The 23,159-nt window shown below is 44.0% G+C and overlaps 1 protein-coding gene across 5 annotated transcripts; it reads left to right on the forward strand.

Moving 5' to 3' along the window:
- The first annotated feature begins 956 nt into the window (after positions 1-956).
- entpd4 (ectonucleoside triphosphate diphosphohydrolase 4) lies at positions 957-23,159 on the forward strand. Of its 5 annotated transcripts, none has more exons than XM_055662147.1 (13): positions 957-1,111; positions 6,525-6,644; positions 7,667-7,861; positions 9,022-9,227; positions 9,497-9,647; positions 11,420-11,523; positions 12,652-12,711; positions 13,669-13,823; positions 15,318-15,487; positions 16,210-16,534; positions 18,864-18,949; positions 21,162-21,323; positions 22,287-23,159. In XM_055662147.1, exons 2-13 carry the CDS (start codon positions 6,637-6,639, stop codon positions 22,513-22,515), a joined length of 1,851 nt encoding a protein of 616 aa, XP_055518122.1. In that variant the 5' UTR covers positions 957-1,111; positions 6,525-6,636; the 3' UTR covers positions 22,516-23,159. The 5 variants fall into 5 exon arrangements, with proteins under 5 accessions (XP_055518122.1, XP_055518124.1, XP_055518125.1 ...); XM_055662149.1 differs by having other exon boundaries at positions 15,321-15,487; XM_055662150.1 differs by having other exon boundaries at positions 13,669-13,799.

The following is a 23,159-nucleotide window of genomic DNA, read 5'->3' on the forward strand; positions in this document are numbered from 1 at the left end:
ATAATTTTATATGTTTCAATAAGACACCCCAGTCCCCTCACCCTTCTAAACTCCAGTGAATACCCCCCTCCCCCTTATCCTAATACTCCAGTGAATACCCCCCACCCCCTCATCCTTCTAAACTCCAGTGAATACACTCCAGCCTAGTCAAGTTCAAACGAAATTTGCTACACAACCTGCTGGAGAGATTTGCAAGATTGTGTGTTTTGTATTTCAGTAGCTGCAGTTGTTTTGGTCCCACTGTGAATATAAGGGCATTAGACTCACGTACTGCATCAATACGTGGTACTGCACCTGCAACTGCTCGGACAGGAAGGCTCTGCAGAGGGTAGTGAGGGGAGCAGAGAGGATTATTGGCGTCTCCCTACCCTCGGTACAAGAACTGTTCCAGAGCCGCTGTCTGAAGAAAGCACAGAGAATTGCCAAGGACAAACTGCACCCCCTCCACACACACCTGGATCTCTTGCCATCAGGCAAGAGATATCGAAGCATCAAAGCCCAGACTACGAGGCTGCTAAACAGCTTCCTACCACAGGCGGTGAGGCTGCTAAACAGTCACTCTGCACTCACAGTCACTTGACTTGACTCTGCGGCTGGCACGGACACTTTAATAACTGGCACTGGCCACTTAAATCAGCGGCCCTGGACATTTTTTTATGATTGGTTTACTGTATTTTAACATTGTGTTTTTTACCTGATTTTAACTATTTATTCTGTTCCATCAGGGACTGGATTGTTTTTTTAGTGTTATTATGTGAGAAGTGTTTTAAATTTCATGTGCGAGGCTCCGCTATTCACTGGGAAACGTCTTTTCATTTTGCACTGTACTTGTTGCTTGCAAGATGACAATAAAGGTTGATTGATTGATTGACTACAAGTCCCGGGATACATAGCGGGTGCCGTGCGTGTAATCTAGCGTCAGCACGCACGCACGCAAGAGGCGGTGACGCTGTGGCGCAGAGCGGCGCGAGGCTTCAGTCAGTCAGTCAGTCGCCGCCACTGAGGGCAGGATCAGGATGGGCGCCACCTTCACCAGGGCGCTCGCGGTTATAGCCGCGTTCTTTCACATTGACCTGAAATGACAGGGCCGTCGGCAGCCGACCATGAACGGGTAAGTGTTCGCCCTCGTGTCGACCGCGCCAAGGCGGCCATGGCGGTTTTTTTAGTGAAATACGACTGTTATTCGCGGGCCGCGTCGGGTCCCAGCGACGACGTAAATGCGTGCCTCTGACGTCAGCCCGGCTTGACGTCAAGGGACGGGCATGATCGACAGCCGGTTTAGCCAATCAACTACGGAGGGTGGGGCGGGTGAGTCAGGCGCAGCCAATCACGGCGGTGAGGAGGCGGGTCGCTGATGCTTCAGGTGGACAGCCACGTAGTGAGATATTTGTCCCAGGTGAGAGCAGTAGAGTCGGGTCAGTGGAGTTACTGTAGTGAGTACAGGCTGAGGAGAAACGTTGTGCCACCACACCACCAGGATAAAGTACACCACTTGGGAACAAAGCCTCACTTATCTATCTGTATAATAAAGAAAGTGAGCCTAACCTTTGATATCCAGACAACATATGGAGAGGGGAAACGTCTAATAGAGGTAACTTTCCTGTTTTAGAATGCCTTTTATCGTCATTCAAACAAACAAAAGTTTGAACGAAATTTTAAGTTGTAATCAGTATTTCCATGAGCTACACTAATTATCATCGGCGGTCACTCAAAACGAGTATGACTGTCCTCTCCTCTCCATAGGGTTGTCTACTTGTGGGTCTGCAGATGTCTGTAGAGGCTGATTTGCGATCCACACACCTTGGTGCAACGTGGGCAGTGGAGACTGGCGGTAGTTGGTAGTCGTTGAACCTCCTTCTCTTTCTCCTTACGGTGCTGCGACACGGTGTAGTTCCATTTTGTGACGTGCAGCTCCTTCCTGCACAGATTTCTTCCAGGAGCGCCTGTCCAGTGCAATGTGCTCCCAGTTGCTCGATATGATGTGGAATTTCTTCAGACTGTTCTTGATATCGTCCTTAAAGCGTTTCTTTGGCCCACTGGGGGCTCGCAGACTTTCCTTCAATTGAGAGTATAGGAATTGTTTAGGGAGACATGTGTTGGACATACAGATGAGGGAAATTGGTCTGCCAACAGTCATTAAACACAACAAGATACATGAAACATTAAATTAAAATGACTAGTAGAAAGTCCAGGATTGTGGATGTGCAAAGATTGGGGAGGGGGAATGGCAGTAAGTCATCTAGGGAGACATGTGTTGGATATGCAGATGACAAGGGCAGTCCATCAAAGTTGGTGCTGCATTATTGTGCTGGTCATGTTGGTTTCCTCCAAAACGCTGATGTTGGTGCGTTTGTCCTCCCAGCTGATCCTCAGAATCTTTCGTAAGGATCTTTGATGGTATTGTTCCAGGGCTCTCAGGTGCCTGCTGTGGGTGGTCCATGACTCGGCTCCATACAACAGGATGGAGAGGACAGCTCTGTAGACCTGCACCTGCTGAGTTTCTCCAGCAATTTTGTGTACCTTCTGTAGACCTGCAGTTTTGTTTGACCTTACGGTCTCGGTCTTCAAAGACTCTTTTCCTGAGTCTGGCGTCGGCTCCACTGGCACAACTCAGGCGATGGTGACCTCGGAGTCGATGTCAGCTTTTGAGGAAAGAATGCTGCCAAGGTAGGGGAAGTGGTAGACAGCTGGTTGGGTGGAGATTGATATGGGACCTGGGTCTTCTTGATATTTAAGGCTAGGCCCATGGCTCTGTTTGCCTTGGCAAAGGCATTCAGGATGCCCTGGAGATCTTCTGCAGAATGTGCTGCAATGGCACATTCTTCCGCGTACTGAAGCTCCATGATGGCGGTGTTACTGACTTTGCTCTTGGCCTTCAACCTATTAAGGTTGAAGAGCTCACCATGAGTTCTGTAGAGGATTGGGATCCCCTGTGGTAGCTCTTCACCAACGAGGTGAAGTATGGCAGCAATGAAGACCACAAACAGGGTGGGTGCGATGATGCATCCCTGTTTGACCCCATTTCCACAGTGAAGGTCCTGGACTCAGAGCCACAGTTGCTGATCACTGTACCCGACATGCCATCATGTATAAGCCTCAATATTCTGATGTACTTGTCTTGACAACCGTACCTTGATAGGATTCCCCCAAGAGGCTGGCGTTCTACTGAGTCAAAAGCCTTTGTCAGGCCTATGAAGGCCATGTACAAAGGCTGCCTTTGTTCATGGCATTTTTCCTGGAGTTGGCGTGCTGTGAATATCATGTTTTGCTGTATCTCTAGATTAACTGAAATTAAATTCTGTAACTGCTGAGGTGAAATTTGGATTTCTATTTCCATGTCTGCAAACAACCAGTTGATTGTTGGAATTGCTGTTATATCATTCTGATCAACATGCCGGTGAGGTATGATCATGCAAATGGATCATAAAATAAGAAAATGTGAAATTGTCAATTTTGACAGAAATAATTAGATAAAGAACCATTTAATGATGGGAGATTGGAGTTCTGAAATGCAGCTATATCCAGGTGTTGCAAGAGGCAAGTATGGGGTGGAGCAAGTACTCATGGTTATTATTTATTGCACGAAAATTGACGACAAAGGTATCAATGTTACGATACAATAGAACTTTATTTATCCCTGAGGGAAATTGGTCTGCCAACAGTCATTAAACACAACAAGATACATGAAACATGAAATTAAAATGACTAGTGGAAAGTCCAGGATTGTGGATGTGCAAAGATTGGGGAAGGGGAATGGGAGTCAGTCTACCCCACGGCAGAAGGGGGAGAAGATGTACAGTTTGATAGCCACAGGGGGGAAAAGGATCTCCTGAGGCGTTCTGTACTGCATCTTGGTGGAACCAGTCTGTTGCTGAAGGTGCTCCTCAGGTTGTCCAGTGTGTCATTGAGGGGGTGACCTGTATTGTCCAAGATACTCCACAGTTTGAGGAGCATCTTGCCCTCCAAGACGTCAGGTGTATTAGTGCTGGAGCAGAAGAGATTCACTCGGGTAAATCAGTGGCTTGTCCTATTAGGAGCGGCTAAAAAGATTAATCGTTTTCTTTTATTTGGAGTTTCGAAAAATGAGAGGTCACCTTATTGAAACAAGATTTCAAGATTCAAGAAATCATTGAAGATTCAAGATTCATTGAAACACACAAGATCCTGGCAAATATTTATAAGATGAGGGTGTGGTTATTTAAAGGTCAGGTACATAGAATTTAGCCCTCCAGGAATAATGTGGATCATACTATCCACATGGTTGTGGAAATGCGATCATCAAAGAAGTTAAGTAGAAGTTGATCAGTTTTTGAAAGATCGGAAAATTGAGGGCCAGAAGATGTGCTGAGGCCCACTTGAGAGGTCAGATAATCTACTCGTGCTCCTATTTTCTGGTGTTCCATTTAATCATAATCATACTTTATTAGCCAAGAATGTTTTGCAACATACAAGGAATTTCATTTACCATACAGTCATATCAATAAAAGCAATAAAATGCACAAAACACATTTTGACATAAACATCCACCACACTGACTCCTCCACATTCATCACTGTGATGGAAGGTGAAACAAAGTTCAATCGCTTCCCGTGGTCGGGGGTTCGAGCCTTCCGTTGACTGGGAGATCTTGGGCCCTCGCGTCGGGGCGATTGAGTTCCTGCATGGGGAGGGAAATCTCTGCCCCCCGCACTGGGTGATCTGACCCCAGGTTAGGTCTGGTTGAAGGTTACACAGAAAAGTCGAAACTCAGCGGATGCAGCAGCATCATGGAGCGAAGGAAATAGGCAACGTTCGGGCCCGAACCCCTTCTTCAGACGGCGGGGGGGGGGGGGGGGGGGGGGACAAGAAAGGGAAAAGGAGGAGTAGCCAGAAGGCTGGAGGGTGGGAGGAGACAGCAGGGGAGCTGAGGAAGGGGAGGAGACAGCAAGGACTAACAGAATTGGGAGAATTCGATGTTCATGCCCCGGGGGTGTAGACTCCCCAAACGGAATATGAGGTGCTCTCCCGTAACTTCGAGCTCCTTGCTGTGGTGAAAGGAGACCGCAGGACGCGAGGTTGGAGCGTCGTGGGAGGGGGCAGGGGAAGTGCTGAGCTCCGGGAGGTCAGCTTGGTTATCCACGGTGGAGGTGTTCGGCAAAGATCGCCCCCGAGCGCTTGGCCTCCACCTCCATGATAGGCTGCATCGAGCGACCGGAACTGCGAGCTCCTCGATGGTGAAATCCGCAGGCCGCGGTTGGAGCGTCGTTCCCAGGCAGGGGATCAGCTCCGATGGTAAGTCCACGGTGGGGCTCAAAGTCAGTCCTGAGCAAAGCCTCCAGCTCCATGATAGGCTGCCGACCCAATCCGGAGAACAATCCCCTTCGACGACACATAAAAAAGTTTCCCCTGATAACCCCCTCCCCCCCCCCCCCCCCCCCACACACAATAAAATAAATCAGAGAACATTAACACAAACTTTTAAAACATACTAAAAAATAACAAGAAAAGACAGACAGACTGTTGGCGAGGCTGCCATCCATGTGTGCCCCCTGGTGGTAATCTGTTTAACTTATTGGACATGGGAACATCCTGTTTTAATACTCGTATTTCATAGCCATTCCATTCGGCCTATCAAGTCTGCTCTGCCATTACTGATATATCTTTCCCTCTCAGCCCCATTCTCTTTCCTTTGCCCTATAACCCCCGACATCCTTACTAATCAAGAATCTGTCAATCTCCACTTTAAAATTATCCATTGACCTGGCACCCACAGCCATCTGTGGCAATGAATTCCACTGAGTCACCATTCTTTGACTAAACAAATTCCTCGCCCCAGGTCCAAATTGATCTGGGTACTCTAAATCCGTTATCACTCCAATCCACCGCTCAAAATTTGAATAGCCCTTAAGTTAGTTCTCTGCCTCGTCAGGGAATATTTCTTGCATCCCGTCTGTCCCTCCCGCACCTGGTTTCTGTTCCGGGTCACTGTAGAAGTTGTTATGATGCTGTATAACATTGTAAAACTAAATGATTGTTTGGGAATTAATGTCACTGGCATCCGGTGGTCCTGAAAATTGCCCAGTCCTGTGTGCTGGATTATTGTAGTTTTACTGCATTTGCAAAAGTTTCTGTGAAAGGTCAGATATAACATTATTTATATCACAAGGACACTGTTACTGTAAAAAAAAGTTGCACTAGTGACCTGAGGATGAGGTCCAATCTCATCACAGCTGTGGTATTAAAATCAAGTGTGAGCGGTAAGAAAAACATTGTTTGAGGTTTGTAAGGCACTATGTGGCATTTGTAAAGATGATATTTATAACAGAAGTATATTTTGAATATGGTCGTAGAGTCTGAAGAAGGGTTTCGGTCCGAAACGTTGCCTGATTTCCTTCGCTCCATAGATGCTGCTGCACCCGCTGAGTTTCTCCAGCATTTTTTTTGTACCTTATATTTTGAACATGTTGTGAACAGCATGTAATATTTTATTAGTAAATGCGTCCAAAGTGCTGATCCCTTTTTTTAAATGTTTTTTATTGGAACAGGATAAAAATGTCTACTTGGCAGAGCTGTGAACAGCGCTCATCCAATCTTCAATACATCGAGGGCACATAGTTGCATCTTCTCGTTGTTGCATGCTTAGAGCAAATATTTGCCATGGGAAGGTAAGGATTCTAATGCCCTACATTGCATGTATGCACAACATGTACCCTATGTTGATCAATTATGTATTTCTCTGGGAAAATGCTTTGCACGCAAGTTGACCAGTTAGCATTGCTTAAAAATCCATGTATTTTTCCCATTAGTAGACCTAACTTAAAATTGAATTATTCACATTTTTAGCAGCCTCAAAGACAGTGTACTCTAATTTGTCTGATTTTCTGGTGAAATAATTTTGAATTAAGTTTATTCCTTTAAAAAAATCCTTTTTAAAATCCAAAGCCTGCATCCACCTATAACTTGCCAGACTTTGTCCTGCCTGTAATTCTCTTCCAGCTTTCTTTCCTTCCCCACCCCATCCCCCACAACAATCAGTCTGAAGAAGTGTCCTGACTCAAACCCTCATCAGTCCATGTTATGCAAAGATGCTGCCTGACCCACTGCGTTGCTCTGGCACTTTCAGCACTTTGTCTTTTTCTGAAGTGCTATTACTGTTCCAATTTGCACTGGGCCATCCATCTTTCATCACACACAGCAATGTGATTAATCTGATGTTTTTTTATTGCAAGAAGTAAAGGAATAAAACGATAGCACTGCAATGTCTGTGGAGATTTTCTACTGTCACTTGTATCTGCAATCATCGGACTCATTGCAATGTGGTTAATCTTCAACAACCCTCTTAAATGACGTGGCAGGCGTGTTTTCAGTGCAGCACTTCGCAAGAGCAATTAGTAATGGCTGATAAAACTGGACTCTACCTGCGAATGAGGCTTTAATATTCATGTCTTGCAAAGATACACATGGGTTAATCTGGTCAGTTGAAGTGGTGATTCTGTAATTTAGTGCATTGCTTGCATGTACAAATATATTTCTGCACTAATTAACATTAGCGTTTGCCCTTCAGATTGCCTTTTTTTGCTGTTGAGAGATGTATCTTTTGCACGATTGAACAATAATCTGTTATTTTGATCTGTATTAAAATGTTGCAACGCTTTTTGTTGCAGATAACAACTTTACTATTTTTCAGGTTTTGCATCTCCTGCTTATTTCCTGCTTCGTGGCATTTCAGTTTATCGCCTTCAGCGTGCCCTCGGCCTCTAAACACGACCTATCGTCAGTTGACAGCTGTTGCATTGCTCACCATTTTAATCTCGCTGCTCTACATTTTGCTGGTCTTGGACAGGAATCGATGGGGACGTTTCTACCAGGATAATGGAAATAGGTATTGTATTATTTTTTTTGGGTTTTTTTTTAACCACTATCCTTGATTCTGTTAGCCCTAAGAGCTATATCCAACTCTCTCTTAAATATATCCAGTGAATTGGCCTCTACTGCTGTCTGTGGCAGAGAATTCATAGATTCACAACTCTCTGGGTGACTTTTCTCGGTCCTAAATGGCCTACCCCTTATTCTTAAAGTATGACCCCTGGTTCTGGACTCTCCCAACATCAGGAATTTTTTTTCTTGCACCTAGCCTGCTCAATCCCTTAAAAATGTATATGTTTCTATGGATGCCCTCTCATCCTTCTAAATTCCAGTGAATACAAGCCCAGTCGATCCATTCTTTCATCATAAATCAGTCGCGCCATCCCTGGTGAACCTACGCTGCGTTCCGTCAATAGCAAGAATTTTGGTGGGTTTTTTTGGCATCAAAGGTTACGGAGGAAAAGCAGGAGAGTGGGGTTCAGAGATGGAAATAGATCAGCCATGGGACGAATGGCCTAATTCTTCTATGTCTTATGGTCATATGGTAAAAAGGTAAAGAGCTTGTTGTGGCACAGGGAGATTGGTATGCAATAGTGGAAGAGAGTTTGAGGCCATGACAATGATGATGTGGCATGTTGAAGGTTCTATTCACTTGAAATGGTCCCCACATCTAATTGGGCAACCTCCTTTAAACTTCACCCATTTTCTCTGCCTTTGTTATGTTTGGTGTATTTCCACTTGCCCACTTATGCTTGCACCCTCAGCTCGTTCAAGGTCAACTAAAAGTCTGTTGCCAACATCCTAACTTGCATGAAATCCTGTTTGCCCATCTCACAGTGCCGCCTGGCCTTCCTGACTCCCGATCGGACAATGGCATGATTTTAAATCCCCTTATGTCCTTGCTCTTAACTCGGGATAATCCATGCCCTTTGTCAGACTCTTTGTCCATTTCGAAACTCGCACCAGATCTTTGTCTTGTGTGCATCACCAATTTTAATGACGCATTCAATTGCATTTGTGATTCCATCTGGTGAAGCCCCATTCCTTAAAAGCACTGCCCAACATTTGGTCATTCTTGCCCTAAAAACATCTTGTAGATCAGTATTGACTTTGGACAACTTTTAAATCGTGTAGTATCTTGGGCTTTGTACCATTTATTAACATGCTGTTTTGCAGATACTTAACCAAATTGATGGACATGGAGGCCACTGATATAAAGAATCCTTACTTGAACTATGGCGTAGTAATAGATTGTGGGAGTAGTGGCTCAAGACTCTTTGTGTACTGCTGGCCAAGACACAACGGGAACCCACACGACCTCCTCGACATCAAACAGATGAGGGGCAAGAACAGTCTACCTGTGGTGATGAAGATTAAGCCAGGTAGGATTTGCCCGTCAAAATCAGCTGAAAGAATTGCTTTTGATCTTTGAATTTGCAATGTTTTGTAAAAATGCTGAGGAATAGTTTTTTCTTTTTTAAGGTAATTAAAATCTGCATGTAAAGATGTTTTGATAGTAGATGGAAAAATATTCTTTCAAATGTTTTTTTTATTGCATACAACTGCTAATTTAAAATATGCATTATTCATAAGCGACAGTTACTGTGCAAAGTTTTTTTGTTTTATTTAACACTGGTCTCTTTTTCTGCAGGTATTTCAGACCTGGCATCAACACCAGAAAAAGCTAGTGATTACCTCGCACCTCTTTTGAATTTTGCTGCAGACCATATTCCTCATTCTAAACATCAAGAGACTCCTTTATACATCCTATGCACCGCAGGCATGAGGATTGTGCCTGAAAAGTAATTGTTTACTTACAAATTTTTTTTTTTTCGGAATAAAAAAGATTTATTCCATTCAGGTGGTGAGGCAAGCTGTCTGAAGTTAAATAGAGGAAGCCATACATTAATCGTTTCACGGCATTTGTACCATGAGTTGACCTGTTGATGGTTTTTATTCTTCCTTCGCACATACGCTGCCGTAAGAAACCGTTTGATGCCGTGTTTGCAATCTCCCCTTTTTGTAATGCAAGTCCTCGGTCAGTGGAAAAATCAAGTTGAATCACATTCCAACCATTGACCTCCTTTGGGGTCAGACATGTAGAGCTGTGTAGATGGGCCAGTTGCCCACAGCAGATTGACACCATTAAGAGGTGCGGTTGTGTTTCACTAGAACCATAAAGTTCTGGAGCAACAGTTAAAATGCAGAATAACTTTCAAAGAAATGTGCAGCTCTGAAAGAAGCTATTCTTATACGTGGCAGCTGGAAAATAAAGTACTCTGTGGTTTGGGCAATGAAATTGTGGAGTAAATGTCTGGTAAATGTTACCTAGTTTAAGAGGGTTTGTGAACCTTAGATTGTGAGTCTGGACCTTGAGTCCGAAATAACATAGAAACATAGAAAATAGGTGCAGGAGTAGGCCATTCGGCCCTTCGAGCCTGCACCGCCATTCAATATGATCATGGCTGATCATCCAAATCAATATCCCATACCTGCCTTCTCTCCATTCCCTTTAGCCACAAGGGCCACATCTAACTCCCTCTTAAATCCAGCCAATGAACTGGCCTCAACTACCTTCTGTGGCAGAGAATTCCACAGATTCACCACTCTCTGTGTGAAAAATGATTTCTTATTTCTTATAAAGTTTATTATTATTATTATTATTATTATTAAGCATGCCGTGTTTCCTGTTGACATAAAACCTGGGTGTAATATGGGGTAGATTGGAACACCTGAGAGAATCTACCACTTGCCTGTCTTTGCTTTGAGAAATGAAGCCAATGCATATCTGGAATTTGTGGAATTTGTGCCGCGTAGTTGATCTGGTGGGTGTGAAGGATTTGAGTTTGGATATAAATATTAAGTAGCATTGTGCCTGAGAATACAAGAAAGCAGAGCAGGAGACGGCAAGTGTGGAGCAAAAAATAAACTTCCTGTAAGAAATCAGCAGGTCATACAGAATCTATGGAGACAAAAGGGAGGTTAATGTTTAGGGTTGCTCAAAATGTGTGAGTGAACAACTTTTTGCATTTGACCAAAATGGCCGATCCCTTGCCCTGCATTGCTTTGAGATCTCCAGCCATATCTCAATGGGACCACCTCCACCACCAGTCAAAGTAGGCCCATCCTGCTCAGTTGTCTTGTGTTCATCCTTAAGCTGGAACCCCTTTATACAGAACAGAACGGTCCTTAATTTCATATTGTAGTAGCACACATTAGTAGTGGTAGTATTGTATTGGGCAGATTGATGTCAATTTGGACAACAATGGAGATGGTCAGATGGTCTCCTTAACTATTTTCAGTTAGTGGGGAATAAATTCTGCTTTGGGTTGGAAAGCATTCCATACATTTCAGGCGCAACTCAGTATGAGTTTGACTGTGATGTCTCCTGTCAAATCTGCTAATAGTCCATATTACATTGATGTCAATTTTGATGTGGGGGTGGCGCAAGCAGTTGACAGCTTACCTGGCTTGAAACATACAAAGTAGGGAACATAAAGCCACTTCTTTTGCCTCTACACAGTGTGAACTACTATTTTCAAACTGTTGACCATTGACTTTTCTTGCTTGGCAGCCAGCAAAATGCCATACTTGAAGATCTCCGTACAGATATCCCACTTCACTATGATTTCCTGTTTGCGGACTCGCATGCCGAGGTAATCTCAGGCAAACAGGAAGGTATGTATTCTGTGCTAACTGTAAGATTAAATCAGTCATCACTCACTTGAGAAGTGTATTTTGTGATTATTGTAGTTAGATATTAATGAGTCAAACTGATCTCATCTGCCTGTACAGGATCCATATCTCTCTATTCCCTGCACTTTTGTGTGCCTATCTAAAAACCTCTTGAACACTACGATTGTATCTGCCTCTGCCACCACCCCTTACAATACTTTCCCGACGCGCTTGCGCGCGCGCGCGCGCACACACACACACACACACACACACACACACACACACACACACACACACACACACACACACACACACACACACAGCGCCGGACATCCAGCCGGGATCGATCCTGCCTGCAAATGAGGTGCAGGTCTATGCCACTTCTCCCTCCGCCAATCATCGCGCCCCCGATCATCAGTCCCACCCCGACTGCCTCGCGGAAAGCGAAGTTTTTAAAATCGGGATCACAAAAACTTGGGGGGGGGTGGGGGGGGTTATCCACCTCTCAAAACATGGAAGGGACGTGTCCCCTCTGGGCCCCCCGGGTTTTCCGCCCCTGCTCACTACTCACTGTGGGTGGGGTGGTAATTGTCGTGTACATCTCCATTAACCTTTCCCCCTCTCACCTTAAAGCTATGCCCTCTAGTGTTGGACATTTCCACCCTTGGAAAAAGTTTACCATATATATGTATGCCTCATAATTTCATATCCTTCTATCAAGTTTACCCGCAACCTCCAATGTTCCAAAGATAACAATCCAAGTCTATTCAACCTCTCCCTGCAGTTGAAATTCCCTAATCCAGGCAGCATTTTAGTAAACCTCCTCTGTACTGTCTCCAAAGGCTCCATCTTTCCTGTGATGGCATGACCAGAACTACATGCAATACTCGAAATATGGCCGAACCTACATAGTTGCATCATGAATTTCTAACTCTGATACTCAGTGCCCCTAGCAATGCATGTATACGCCTTCTTTACCACCCTAGCGACGTGTCGCCATCTTCCGTGAACTGCGAAACGCAACAACAAATACGACTTGTTCTAATCTCCAATATTTTTTTGATCCTAAATAATTAATATTCAACACTTTTGTATGTATGTGTTTTTGAAATGTTTTATGAATTGTTTTAGGTGTATATGCCTGGATTGGAATTAACTTTGTCCTGGGAAGATTTAACCACATCAGTGCTGGTAAAGATTCATCTATACATTTGGAGGGCGGGACTAAACTTATAATGGGTGTATTTTGCAACATGTTATTTATAGCTGATTTTATACTAAGATGAAGATGTATTTAATATGATCGTCTGCCAGTCCTTAAGATAAATACATTTATCGCATTAGAATGGCACAGTTAGTGGAGCTGCCATATTACAGTTTGTGGCTTGGATCAATTCCTGATGTGCTGGTTGGTAAATTAACTGGTAATTCTAAATTGTACCTAGAAAGGGTGAGTTGTAGAATCTAGAGAAGTTTGAGAATGTGGGAGAATTTAAAAGAAGAGTCTAGAGCAAATATTAGCAGTGTGGGCTTAGTGGGTGGAAGTTCATGTTTTCTTGCGGTGATTCTGAATATTTGTCATGTTCTGGTCAAATAATTTAAGTTTTCACCATTGCTTCAGCCTCATCAGTTTTGTTTTACAATCTGGATTAATTTATATATATATTTGAAGCATGGTTTTGGGGATCCGAACCAAAAAATCTCCGTTAGTTTGGCTTAGTTTGGAGATACAGCGTGAAAACAGGACCTTCAGCCCACCGAGTCCATGTAAGCATTAATCACCCTTTCGCACTAGTTCTATCTTATCCCACTCTCTCCTCCACTCTCTATATTATAAGGGAATTTTACAGAGGCATTTTAAGCTACAAAACCTGCACGTCTTTGGGATGTGAGGGGAGACTGGGGCATCCGAAGGAAATCCACGTGGTCATGGCGAGAACGTGCAAATTCCACATAGACAGCAGTTGAGGTCGGGACTGACCCTGGGTCTCCGGTGCTGTGAGGCAGCAGCTCTACCCCTCTACCACCATGCCTTTGGTTATAGGAGGAATAAAATGCAGTCTACAACTTGGGTATTGTGTACTTTGTTTGATGGCTTTCAACAAGAAATGGGCATCTAACTACTTGTCCTTTCCTGATTTCATGCAGGTGAAGATTCTGTGGTGAAAGTCAATGTTCCTGGCACTGAAACCCAGGCGGCCGTTGTCCGCAAGAGGACAACTGGTGTACTGGACATGGGTGGGGTTTCCACTCAGATAGCCTATGAAGTCCCCAAAACTGTAAGCTTTGCCTCTTCACAACAGGTTATTATCTGTCCAACCTTCTTTTATTTTGCAACTTTCATTTTAGTCTGTATTCCCTAACATTTTGATTGTTTACTTTATTTAATTGAAGGCTTGCGTTCAATCCTTTGCCTGTTGGCTACGGCAGTTCTTACTAACACCCAAATGCATGCTCTGTGAAATCTAATGGTCATTAATTTATTGGTCTTGTATATTGTGTACTCTCATTTAATTATTTATTTTTAAATCAACCTTGTGAATTAAACTAGACGTGGTACTAATTCGAAATCACCTTTGTGACAAATGTCCTGCACATACGTTCAACTTCGTTTTTCAGTTGGAGCTTAGACCAGTTCTGAGAGGAGTGGAGGCAGAACTAGCAGGCCTTTGCTTTGGACATGGGGAGGAAGGATGTGGCTGAATGGGTATAGGTGGATAAATGTGTTTAAGAAGAAATGCAGGGGGATGTGGTTGGAAGAGTTTAATGTCACTCTGCAGGTCATGTCACACATGGGAAGAGAAGTAGAATGTTTCAGGCTGAAGTCCTTTCATGAAAACACTATGGTTCACACGCTTTCAAGCTTTTGCATTTTATGCCCGATGGGGGTGAGAAGAGAGAATGACTGGGCTGTGGTTCTTCATTATGTTGCCTGGTTCTCCGAGGCACATGGAGTGTAGATGGAGTTGTTTGTAGTGGTGGGGAGACTTTTTTGCTTGTTACACTGGCCAGTGTTTATATCGCTTCGATCTTGGGCAGAATAGTTGCCATGCCAAGCTGACATGCTTGTGGTTTGTACGGCACCTCAGTAGAAATTGGTGGGAAGCATAGGAGACAGTATGGACAGTAAATGGAGAATGGGCATAAAAATGGTTTAAACTGTGGGTTCAGCCATGACACTGAATTTTTGGAGTGGACTGAAAGTCCTCCCCTACTTATGTGAGCAGTCTCATTGAATTTATATTTTGTTTCTTGTGGGAAGCTTCCTTGGGGTTTGATTATTTGCACTGAATCGTGCTAAAATTCACTTTTCCTGCTCCTAACCATGAGAAGAAAAATAGGATATTTCCTGTTGGCATGTTGAGACCTCAAAGTGTTTTTTCTTTTTGACCCTTAATTCCATTTTCACTTAATTCCATCTTTGTCTTTTTTTTACTCCTAATTTGACTCTAATTTTCATCCTTCCCTGACACTTTTAGTCTGTCCTCGAATCTCTTTGGTTGTTGAGGTACCCAGTTTGTGCCATCTCACATAAGGTCACAATGGTCTTTCACCCGCTCCCTGCCACTGTCATCTTGTGGTCTAACAAAGTCAGTCGTCTTGTGCTGCTGAATACCAGCGAGTCACCATTTAACTCTTGTGCATTCATTTCCATTTCACCCCCTCTGCTCTGTTGAATTGCTGCTGTACTCATTCAATGCTGTCTGTTAATTATGCTTAGTGGTTTGAGTTGCATTCTGAAGGGTTTGGATATGAGATAAAGTTGACAGCCTATGTGTGATTGCCCACCCTTTGAGCAGGAGGAGGTGGCCAAGAACCTGCTGGCAGAGTTCAACCTGGGCTGTGATGCTCATCACACGGACCATGTATATCGAGTCTACGTCACCACGTTTCTAGGTTTTGGTGGGAATGCTGCCAGAAAGCGATATGAGGAACAGATTGTCTACAAGACTACGCTGACAAACAGGTACTTGGACCATCTGTGAAGAGGGTCTCACAAGTGAGCTGGGTTAAAACTTTATTATTTGGCCCAGCTGATGAATTTCAATGGTTTGCTCCATTTGTTCCACTTCCCACCCTACGGCACCTTGTCCTTTTTAAAGAGATACAGTATTGTATCAAAATCTACAAATGGAATGACCTGAAGTCAGCCACAGCACGAACAGTAGCAAAGATCACTGAGGCACTGGGGATCACTGGGGGAGTCCAGAACCAGGGGCCGCAGTTTAAGAATAAGGAGTAAGCCATTTAGAACCGAGACGAGGAAACACTTTTTCTCACAGAGAGTGGTGAGTCTGTGGAATTCTCTGCCTCAGAGGGCGGTGGAGGCGGGTTCTCTGGATGCTTTCAAGAGCGAGCTCGATAGGGCTCTTAAAAATAGCGGAGTCAGGGGATATGGGGAGAAGGCAGGAACGGGGTACTGATTAGGGATGATCAGCCATGGTCACATTGAATGGCGGTGCTAGCTCGAAGGGTTGAATGGCCTCTACTCCTGCACCTATTGTCTACTGGCTCTTCAAATTACTTCCCCTGTGCTAAGAATTCTAATAACGTTCAGTCTTATTTTGAATTTATTTGCCTACAACGACACAGTAAATGTCGCAACTTCAGGAGAGGAAATGAAATTCAAATATTATAAACGAGAAGGAAAAAAAAACAAAAAAAACACTTCCTTCATTTCTTGCACAGGTTACTGGGGCAGAAGACGGGCACATCTGAGGACATCCCATACTTGGACCCTTGTTTGCCGGTTGACATCAAGGATGAAATTCATCGAGACGGGCAAACTGTGTACTTGCGTGGACTGGGAGACTTTGACTGGTGTCGGGAAGTGATTTTCCCCTTGTTAAACAAGACTAATGAGACTTCAACGTCCATCAGTGGAATCTACCAGCCCCCGCTGGACTACAGAAACAGTGAATTCTATGGTTTTTCTGAATTCTTTTACTGCACTGAAGATGTCTTGCGCATGGGTGGTGGCTACAAAGTCGCGAAATTCACAAAGGCCGCTAAGGTATTGAGTTGAATTTCAAATATCTAACAACATATGCATCCGGATTGACATCCTGTGGTCAGGTATTTGTCACACCTGAGTGGCTAGCACTTGTTTCAGTTTATGGGTCGCAGTGGCACTGGGGGGGAGGGGCTGGAGAATCATGTAGTCTGATGCCCAGAAGAGGGATGCAGGTGAAAGTGGCAACACCAGGAGGCCAAACTTGCCTTGCCTTCATTGATCAGGGCACGTTGTGTAGGTATTGAGGCAAGTTACAGCTGTGCAAGGTAGAGGTAAGACCACATTTGGAGCACAATGTTCAGTTTGGACCATCCTGCCGTAGGACGAATGTTATTAAACTAGAAAGGGTGCAGGAAAAGACTTGCGTTACATGCTCTGAAAGGTTTGAGTTACAAGGAGAGACAGGTTCGGCTGATGTTTTTTTCTATTCCACCTTGGAATGCAAAGGTTTGAGGGATGAGGGGTTTATAAATTCTTGAAGGGCAGAGATAAGGTGAATAACAACAGTCTTTTCTCCGGTGAAGGGGAGGCTAAAACTAGAAAACATAGGTTTACGGTAAGGGGAAAACTTTCAATGACCTGAGGGGCGAGATTTTCACACAGGGTGCTGCATATATGGAACTAGCTGCCAGAAGCAGAGGCAAGTACAATTGATATTTCAAAGGCACTTGGACAAATAGACGGTTAAGAAACGTTTGTAGGCGTATGACCTGGGTGCTGGCAAGTGAGTCTAGCTCAGTTTGCCACTTGGTCAGCATGGGCAAGTTGAACTGAAGGCCTATTTCCGTACTGTATGGCTCTAAGATACGTTAAACTAAGGCAACATATATCAGCTGGTATTTCAGATTCCATGTCGTGACTTGGAAGAACAGTCGTTCTCCCTGAATATACGTCTTGGGTTATAACTGAGTTGGTCAGGCAGCATCCCTGGCAAACATTGATCGGTGATCTTTCACGTCAGGACTCTTCTTCAGTCTGATTGTGGGGAGAGGAAGGGAAGTCTTCTACAGATTAATTGTTGGGGGGGGGGGGGGGGGGGGGGGGGGGGGAGGGAAGGAATGAAAACTAGACGAGAGGAGGGGCAAGACAAGGTGTGGCCGGTGATAGGTGAATACAGGCAAGGGAGGGTTTTGATTGGCAGATTGGTAGTCAAAGGCCATAGATGGGGAAAAAAAAAGAGATAAAATGATTGAAGAGTTACAAACTCCAGATCAAGGAATGTGGGTGGGGGGGAGAAGTAGGTCGAAGTCTAGTTGGGGATAGGAGGGTGTAGAGGAAAAGGGGGCTGTTAGCAGTTACTTCAGAATTGGAGAATCCAATGTTGATGCCATTGAGTCGTAAGTTACCCAAGTGGAATATGAGATGCTGTTCCTCCAGTTTGCACGTGTCCTCACTCTAACAATGGAGGAGGCCCAGGACAGAAAGGTTAAAGGGCCTGTCCCACTTTCCCAAGTTACTCACAAATTCTCCCGAGTTTTACCCTTGTTTCAAACTCGGAGAATGTCCGTAGGAGGTCGTAGGCTTCCGAAGATATTTCGCCTTGGAAGATATTTCATGGCTGCTCGTAATGCCGCCATGAGTAGGTACTCGGGGCATCAGGTAAGTCGGGACGTTTTTTCAGCATGTTGAAAAATGACCACGAGTGAAAGAAATAGCCCCAAATACCTACGGCTGGCTATTACCATAATTCCCCGAGTTTGAATCAAGGGGAAAACTCGGGAGAATTTGTGAGTAAATCGGGAAAGTGGGACAGGGGCTTTACATGGGGATGGAAGGGAATTAAAATGGTCAGCAACTGGGAGATCCAGTCGGCCTTGGTGGACCAAGCTCATTGATAGATACAAATGGCTGGAGTAACTCAGCGTGACAGGCAGCATCTCTGAAGAGAAGGAACGGGTGACATATCGGGTCATGATCCTTCTTCAGACTGGTTAGGGATCAGGGAAAGGAGTTGTATAGACGAAAATGTAGAGAGATAAAGAACAATGAATGAAAGATATACAAAAAAGGAACGATAATAAATGAAACCGGCCATTGTGGTTGTTTATTGGGTGAAAGCAAGACTGGGGGGGAGGAGGGATAGAGAGAGAGGGAATGCGAGAAATGAGAGAAATCATTATACCACTGGGCTGTAAGCTGCCCAAGCGAAATTTGCATTTAGCCTCACTTTGACAATGGAGGAGATCTAGAACAGAAAGGTCTGTGTGGGAATGGGAAGGAGAATTCAAGTGTTTAGCGACCGGGAGTTCGAGTAGGTTCAGACGGACTGAGGGAAGGTGTTCAGCCAAATGATCGCCCAGTCTACATCTACTAATGTATGTTTTTGTAGGATTATTGTGCAACAAAGTGGCCAGTCCTGAAGGAACGCTTTGACCGTCGCTTGTACTCCTCTCATGCGGACCTGCACAGACTGAAGTAAGCTTCTATTGGTGATGGCATTGATCTCATCCAACAGGGAAACGGTGCGATTCCATTCCTCCCTTGTATAAATGTCGTGGCACAGTGTGGAATAAACTGGACATGTCCGACCAGCTCTCCTATCGACTGTCAAAACCACCATTCCTATGAAGTATGCTGTAGCAAGCACGCTTGTTCACTACTTTAGTCAGATGGTGGTGAATCGGTGCAATTCTTTGCCACAGAAGGTTGTGGAGGCAAAGTCAGTGGATATAATTAAGGCCAAGATAGATAGATAGATTCTTGATTAGTACGGGTGTCCGAGGTTATGGGGAGAAGGCAGGAGAATGGGGTTAGGAGGGAGAATTAGACCAACCATGATTGAATGGTGGAGTAGACTGGGCTGAATGGCCTAATTCTACTCCTATCTCTTCTGATCTTATGGCTACCTGATGGTACTATGCACAGCTTTGATAACCTGCTATGACAAGTTTCCAGAAGGATTGTTGTGTGTTTCAGTAGGTATGGGTGGCTGTAAGCAGAACACCTTTCCTTTCCTTATTCATTACATCTCAGGAATGTCGCTTGAAATCACACAAAAAGAAATAATTTTAATCAAGACTGGAGATTGTTGCATATCTGCAGTTGGCAACACTGAGATGAGCACAAAGTCATCGTGGCAGGCAACCGTTGTCTCCTTTTGGCTCATTGGGGTTGAGTCATATGCAATTATAAAATGTTCTCTTAAGATACTAAAACCAAGAGAGGACCAGAATAGCCAATTTACTTGACTTGAAATTAGACAGCAACTCTGAAATGTTCTATCTCTGTGTACAGTGCTGGAAACTGCTCATTTAATGTAAATTCAGCTGTGAGTCTCCCATTCTTTTCTAATTGTGTTCATGCAATGACTATCAACGTCACTAGCAAGGCTGGCATTTAATTCCCTTTCCTTTGAGAGGGTGGTGGCGATGTATCTTATTTATCTCTGCAGTCCTTCAGTTTGTTCCTATGCAGGCTCCCCCAGTGTTACATTACGGCAAAACTCCAATAATCTGGACATTGACACTGGACTAGCAGATTTTCCAGACTATTGGACATTAGACTTTACTTTAGAGATACAGCACAGAAACAAGCTCTTCGGCCAACCGAGTCTGTGCCGACCAGTGATCACCTGTATACTAACTAGCAATATCCTACACACTGGGGACAATTTACAATTTATACTGAAGCAAATTAACCTACAAACTTGTACATCTTTGGGGTGTGGAAGGAAACGGAGCACCTGGAGAAAACCCACGCGGTCACAGGGAGAATCTACAAACTCCTTACAGACAGTATCCGTGGTTGGGATCGGACTGGGTCTCTAGTCCTGTAATGCAGCAGCTCTACTGCTCCGCCTTGTTAATTCCTCGAATTACTCTTGTTAATTCCTGAACAAACTTATTTTACTTGTTACACAGTTGCACAATAGATTTTCCACTGACCTTAAAGGGAGCAGGAAATATACAAGCGTTCTGGCCACAAACCTCACCCATGTTTCCCAATCGCAGCCGTGGCTGCATAATAAACCCATAGTCCATTCATGCCCTGGCTCTGGCAACATCACCTGCCTGAACTCTGAGCCCCCCGCTCACATTGCAGATTAATGAATGAGCCAGGAATCGCACCGTCTGCTTTCCCATTAATTGGACTTTGCGTTATTGGAGTTTAATTGCACTTATGAATAGTTTGCTTTTTTCAACTCGTGTCTGTGAGGAAGGAATATTTTATTTTGCTTACTGTTGTAAAGCAACAAGAAAGCTTGGAATGCAAAATAGTTCTGTAATGCCCCTGTCCCACCTAGGAAACCGGAATGGAAACCCAAAGGTTTTTGTCAGTCTCCCTACCTGCTTCCATTACCTGCAACCTCCGGGAACCGCACGGAAACCTTGGGTGGGGCGCAAAGTCTCCAGAGGTTTCCGTTCAGGTTTCGTAAGTGGGACAGGGGCATAACTCTCAAAGTACTGGAATATTTCAGTGGGTGAAGTAGCACCTGTGGAGGGGATGAGCAGGTGATGTTTCAGGTCAGGACCCTTCAGTCCCGACCCGAAACTTTGTGGTTAATCCTTGCACAGATGGAGCCTGACCAAGGTGACTTCTTCCAGTGCTTTGTTTTGCTCAAGATTCCTATATCTGCACTTCCTTGTGTCTAGATCTGTGACATTGTTTGTGTGTGTGTTGACTTCAGGTATCAGTGTTTCAAATCGGCGTGGATGTATGAGGTTCTTCATCGTGGCTTCTCCTTCCCTGTGAACTACACCAACTTGAAAACGGCTCAGCTGGTCTATGATAAAGAGGTTCAGTGGACACTTGGAGCAATTCTCTACCGCACTCGTTACTTACCCTTGAGGTGAGTGAGACTCATTGGAGGTTTGAATTTTCTCTGCAAAGATCACTAACGTTTTGGATATGAAATGTTTGTCCATTAATGATTGCAACTGATTTCCCCTTGTGCTCTAGATGCAAATGGAAAAAACCTGTATTTCTACAATGCCACCCAACCTGCTGTGTGTTCCCAGTATTTTCTGTTTTTATTTCGCTTTTAAGAAATGTTGTTTGAGGGTTAAATGTTGGTCATGTCACAGTGACAAACTCTCGTATGTACTACCCAATAAGGTTATGGGAGTTTTGGGGTCACCTGTGGCCAGCTTTGGGTTCCTTATCCAAGAAATCCCATTGATAACACCTTTTCACAGACCCTACCATGGATATTAGAGCAGTTATTCTGCTTTCTTTTTTTAAAATAGTGAGTATACATTTGTCGCCTTCCAATTTGCAGGAATCATTCTAGATTCTCTTGACGTTTACAGGTACCCATGGCATCCTACTTTTGGTTCTCTGGGATGTAGAATATCAGATCTAGGAAGTTATTTTTTTACCTGCATTAATTCTTCCAGCACTATGCCTCTTTTGCTAATTCTAATTTCCTTTTTGTTTAACGTTTCCTTTTTATACTAACTTGTTACCTGACAAGGGAACCACGGTTTGTAGAATTATACTGCTCTTTCTTTGCTCCCATTTCTGATTATAAGATTCCTACATTTCTCTTTAGTAAATATTTCTCTTTTTTTATGCTTCTGTATTTCATTCATTTATCCCATGCTATTTTACCTCTGTGCCCTGTTTTGCTCTCTTAATCAATGTATTGTTTTCTTGCTAAATTCTAAACTGCTCTCGGTATGCATGTAGCATTAGACTATTCTTTGAACCATTCTAACTAGACCCGTCAGCTTCCAGTGCATTGTGATCGCTAACTCCATGAAATAACCTTGGCCGTTGTTTCCTCTCATTCTGATTTAATTGACGCCAACAGGGACATTCAGCAAGACGCCTTCAAGGGGAACCACACACACTGGAGGGGCTTCTCCTTTGTCTACAACCATTATTTATTCTTTGTCTGTTTCCTGGTGGTCCTCTTGTCCATCTTCCTCTATCTGCTGCGACTGCGTCGGATCCACCGCAGGATGCTGCACAACACCTCGCCTGCTGCTGCCCTGTGGATGACTGAAGGCGGGCTACCTCAGATAACCGAAGTCTCCTGAAGTCCAGTGGCTGAGGGATGGCAGATGTGACTCTTGCTTTTCAGGGTGGGATTTGGCCACTGCCGTGACTGTCAGTGAGGAACACTGGCGTTGTGCAAAACTCTGAAATTGAATCGGTTAGGCTGCCGTCTGGTTTCGAGTTTCCTTCTGAACATTCTTCAGATCATCATCTGCATTTTTTTTTTTTTTTTTTAAATTTTAATTTTGGATAGCCACGACTGATCCATATGTTTCCTTCTGTTGGTTTGTCAAGTGGCAGGCTGCAAAAACATGATCTTCAACATATGTGTAACAGAGTTTATGAAGGCGGGCCAGAATATCCGAAAGTTGTTAAATTCCTCAACAAAAAGAACCGCAATCAACCAAGCTTGAGACTTTGAGTACCAATGTTTTCCATGTTGCTGTTTTAAAAACAATGTGGTATCGAAAACCATGTTACTTTGGCAGTGTGTGTGTGGAGTATCCTAAGCCAAGCCTGGATGTCTGCTGTCAAGCTGGGCCAGTACGTGCTTGTAATATGGAAAATTAATGACAATCGAACATCTTTATGTTTATTTATAATTGCAATAAATGGAAATGAATGAGACGCATTTGTTACTTAGCAATCAATGACCTGTCGTAATAAATGTCTTTATAAAATGTTA

The sequence above is a fragment of the Leucoraja erinacea genome, chromosome 35, assembly GCF_028641065.1.
Source record: "Leucoraja erinacea ecotype New England chromosome 35, Leri_hhj_1, whole genome shotgun sequence".
NCBI lineage: Eukaryota > Metazoa > Chordata > Chondrichthyes > Rajiformes > Rajidae > Leucoraja > Leucoraja erinaceus.

Coding starts and splice junctions, on each gene's coding strand:
- entpd4 (XM_055662147.1), top strand. Junction 11,524..12,651: donor AATCTCAGGCAAACAGGAAG/GTATGTATTCTG, acceptor GAATTGTTTTAG/GTGTATATGCCTGGATTGGA. Junction 16,535..18,863: donor AATTCACAAAGGCCGCTAAG/GTATTGAGTTGA, acceptor ATGTTTTTGTAG/GATTATTGTGCAACAAAGTG.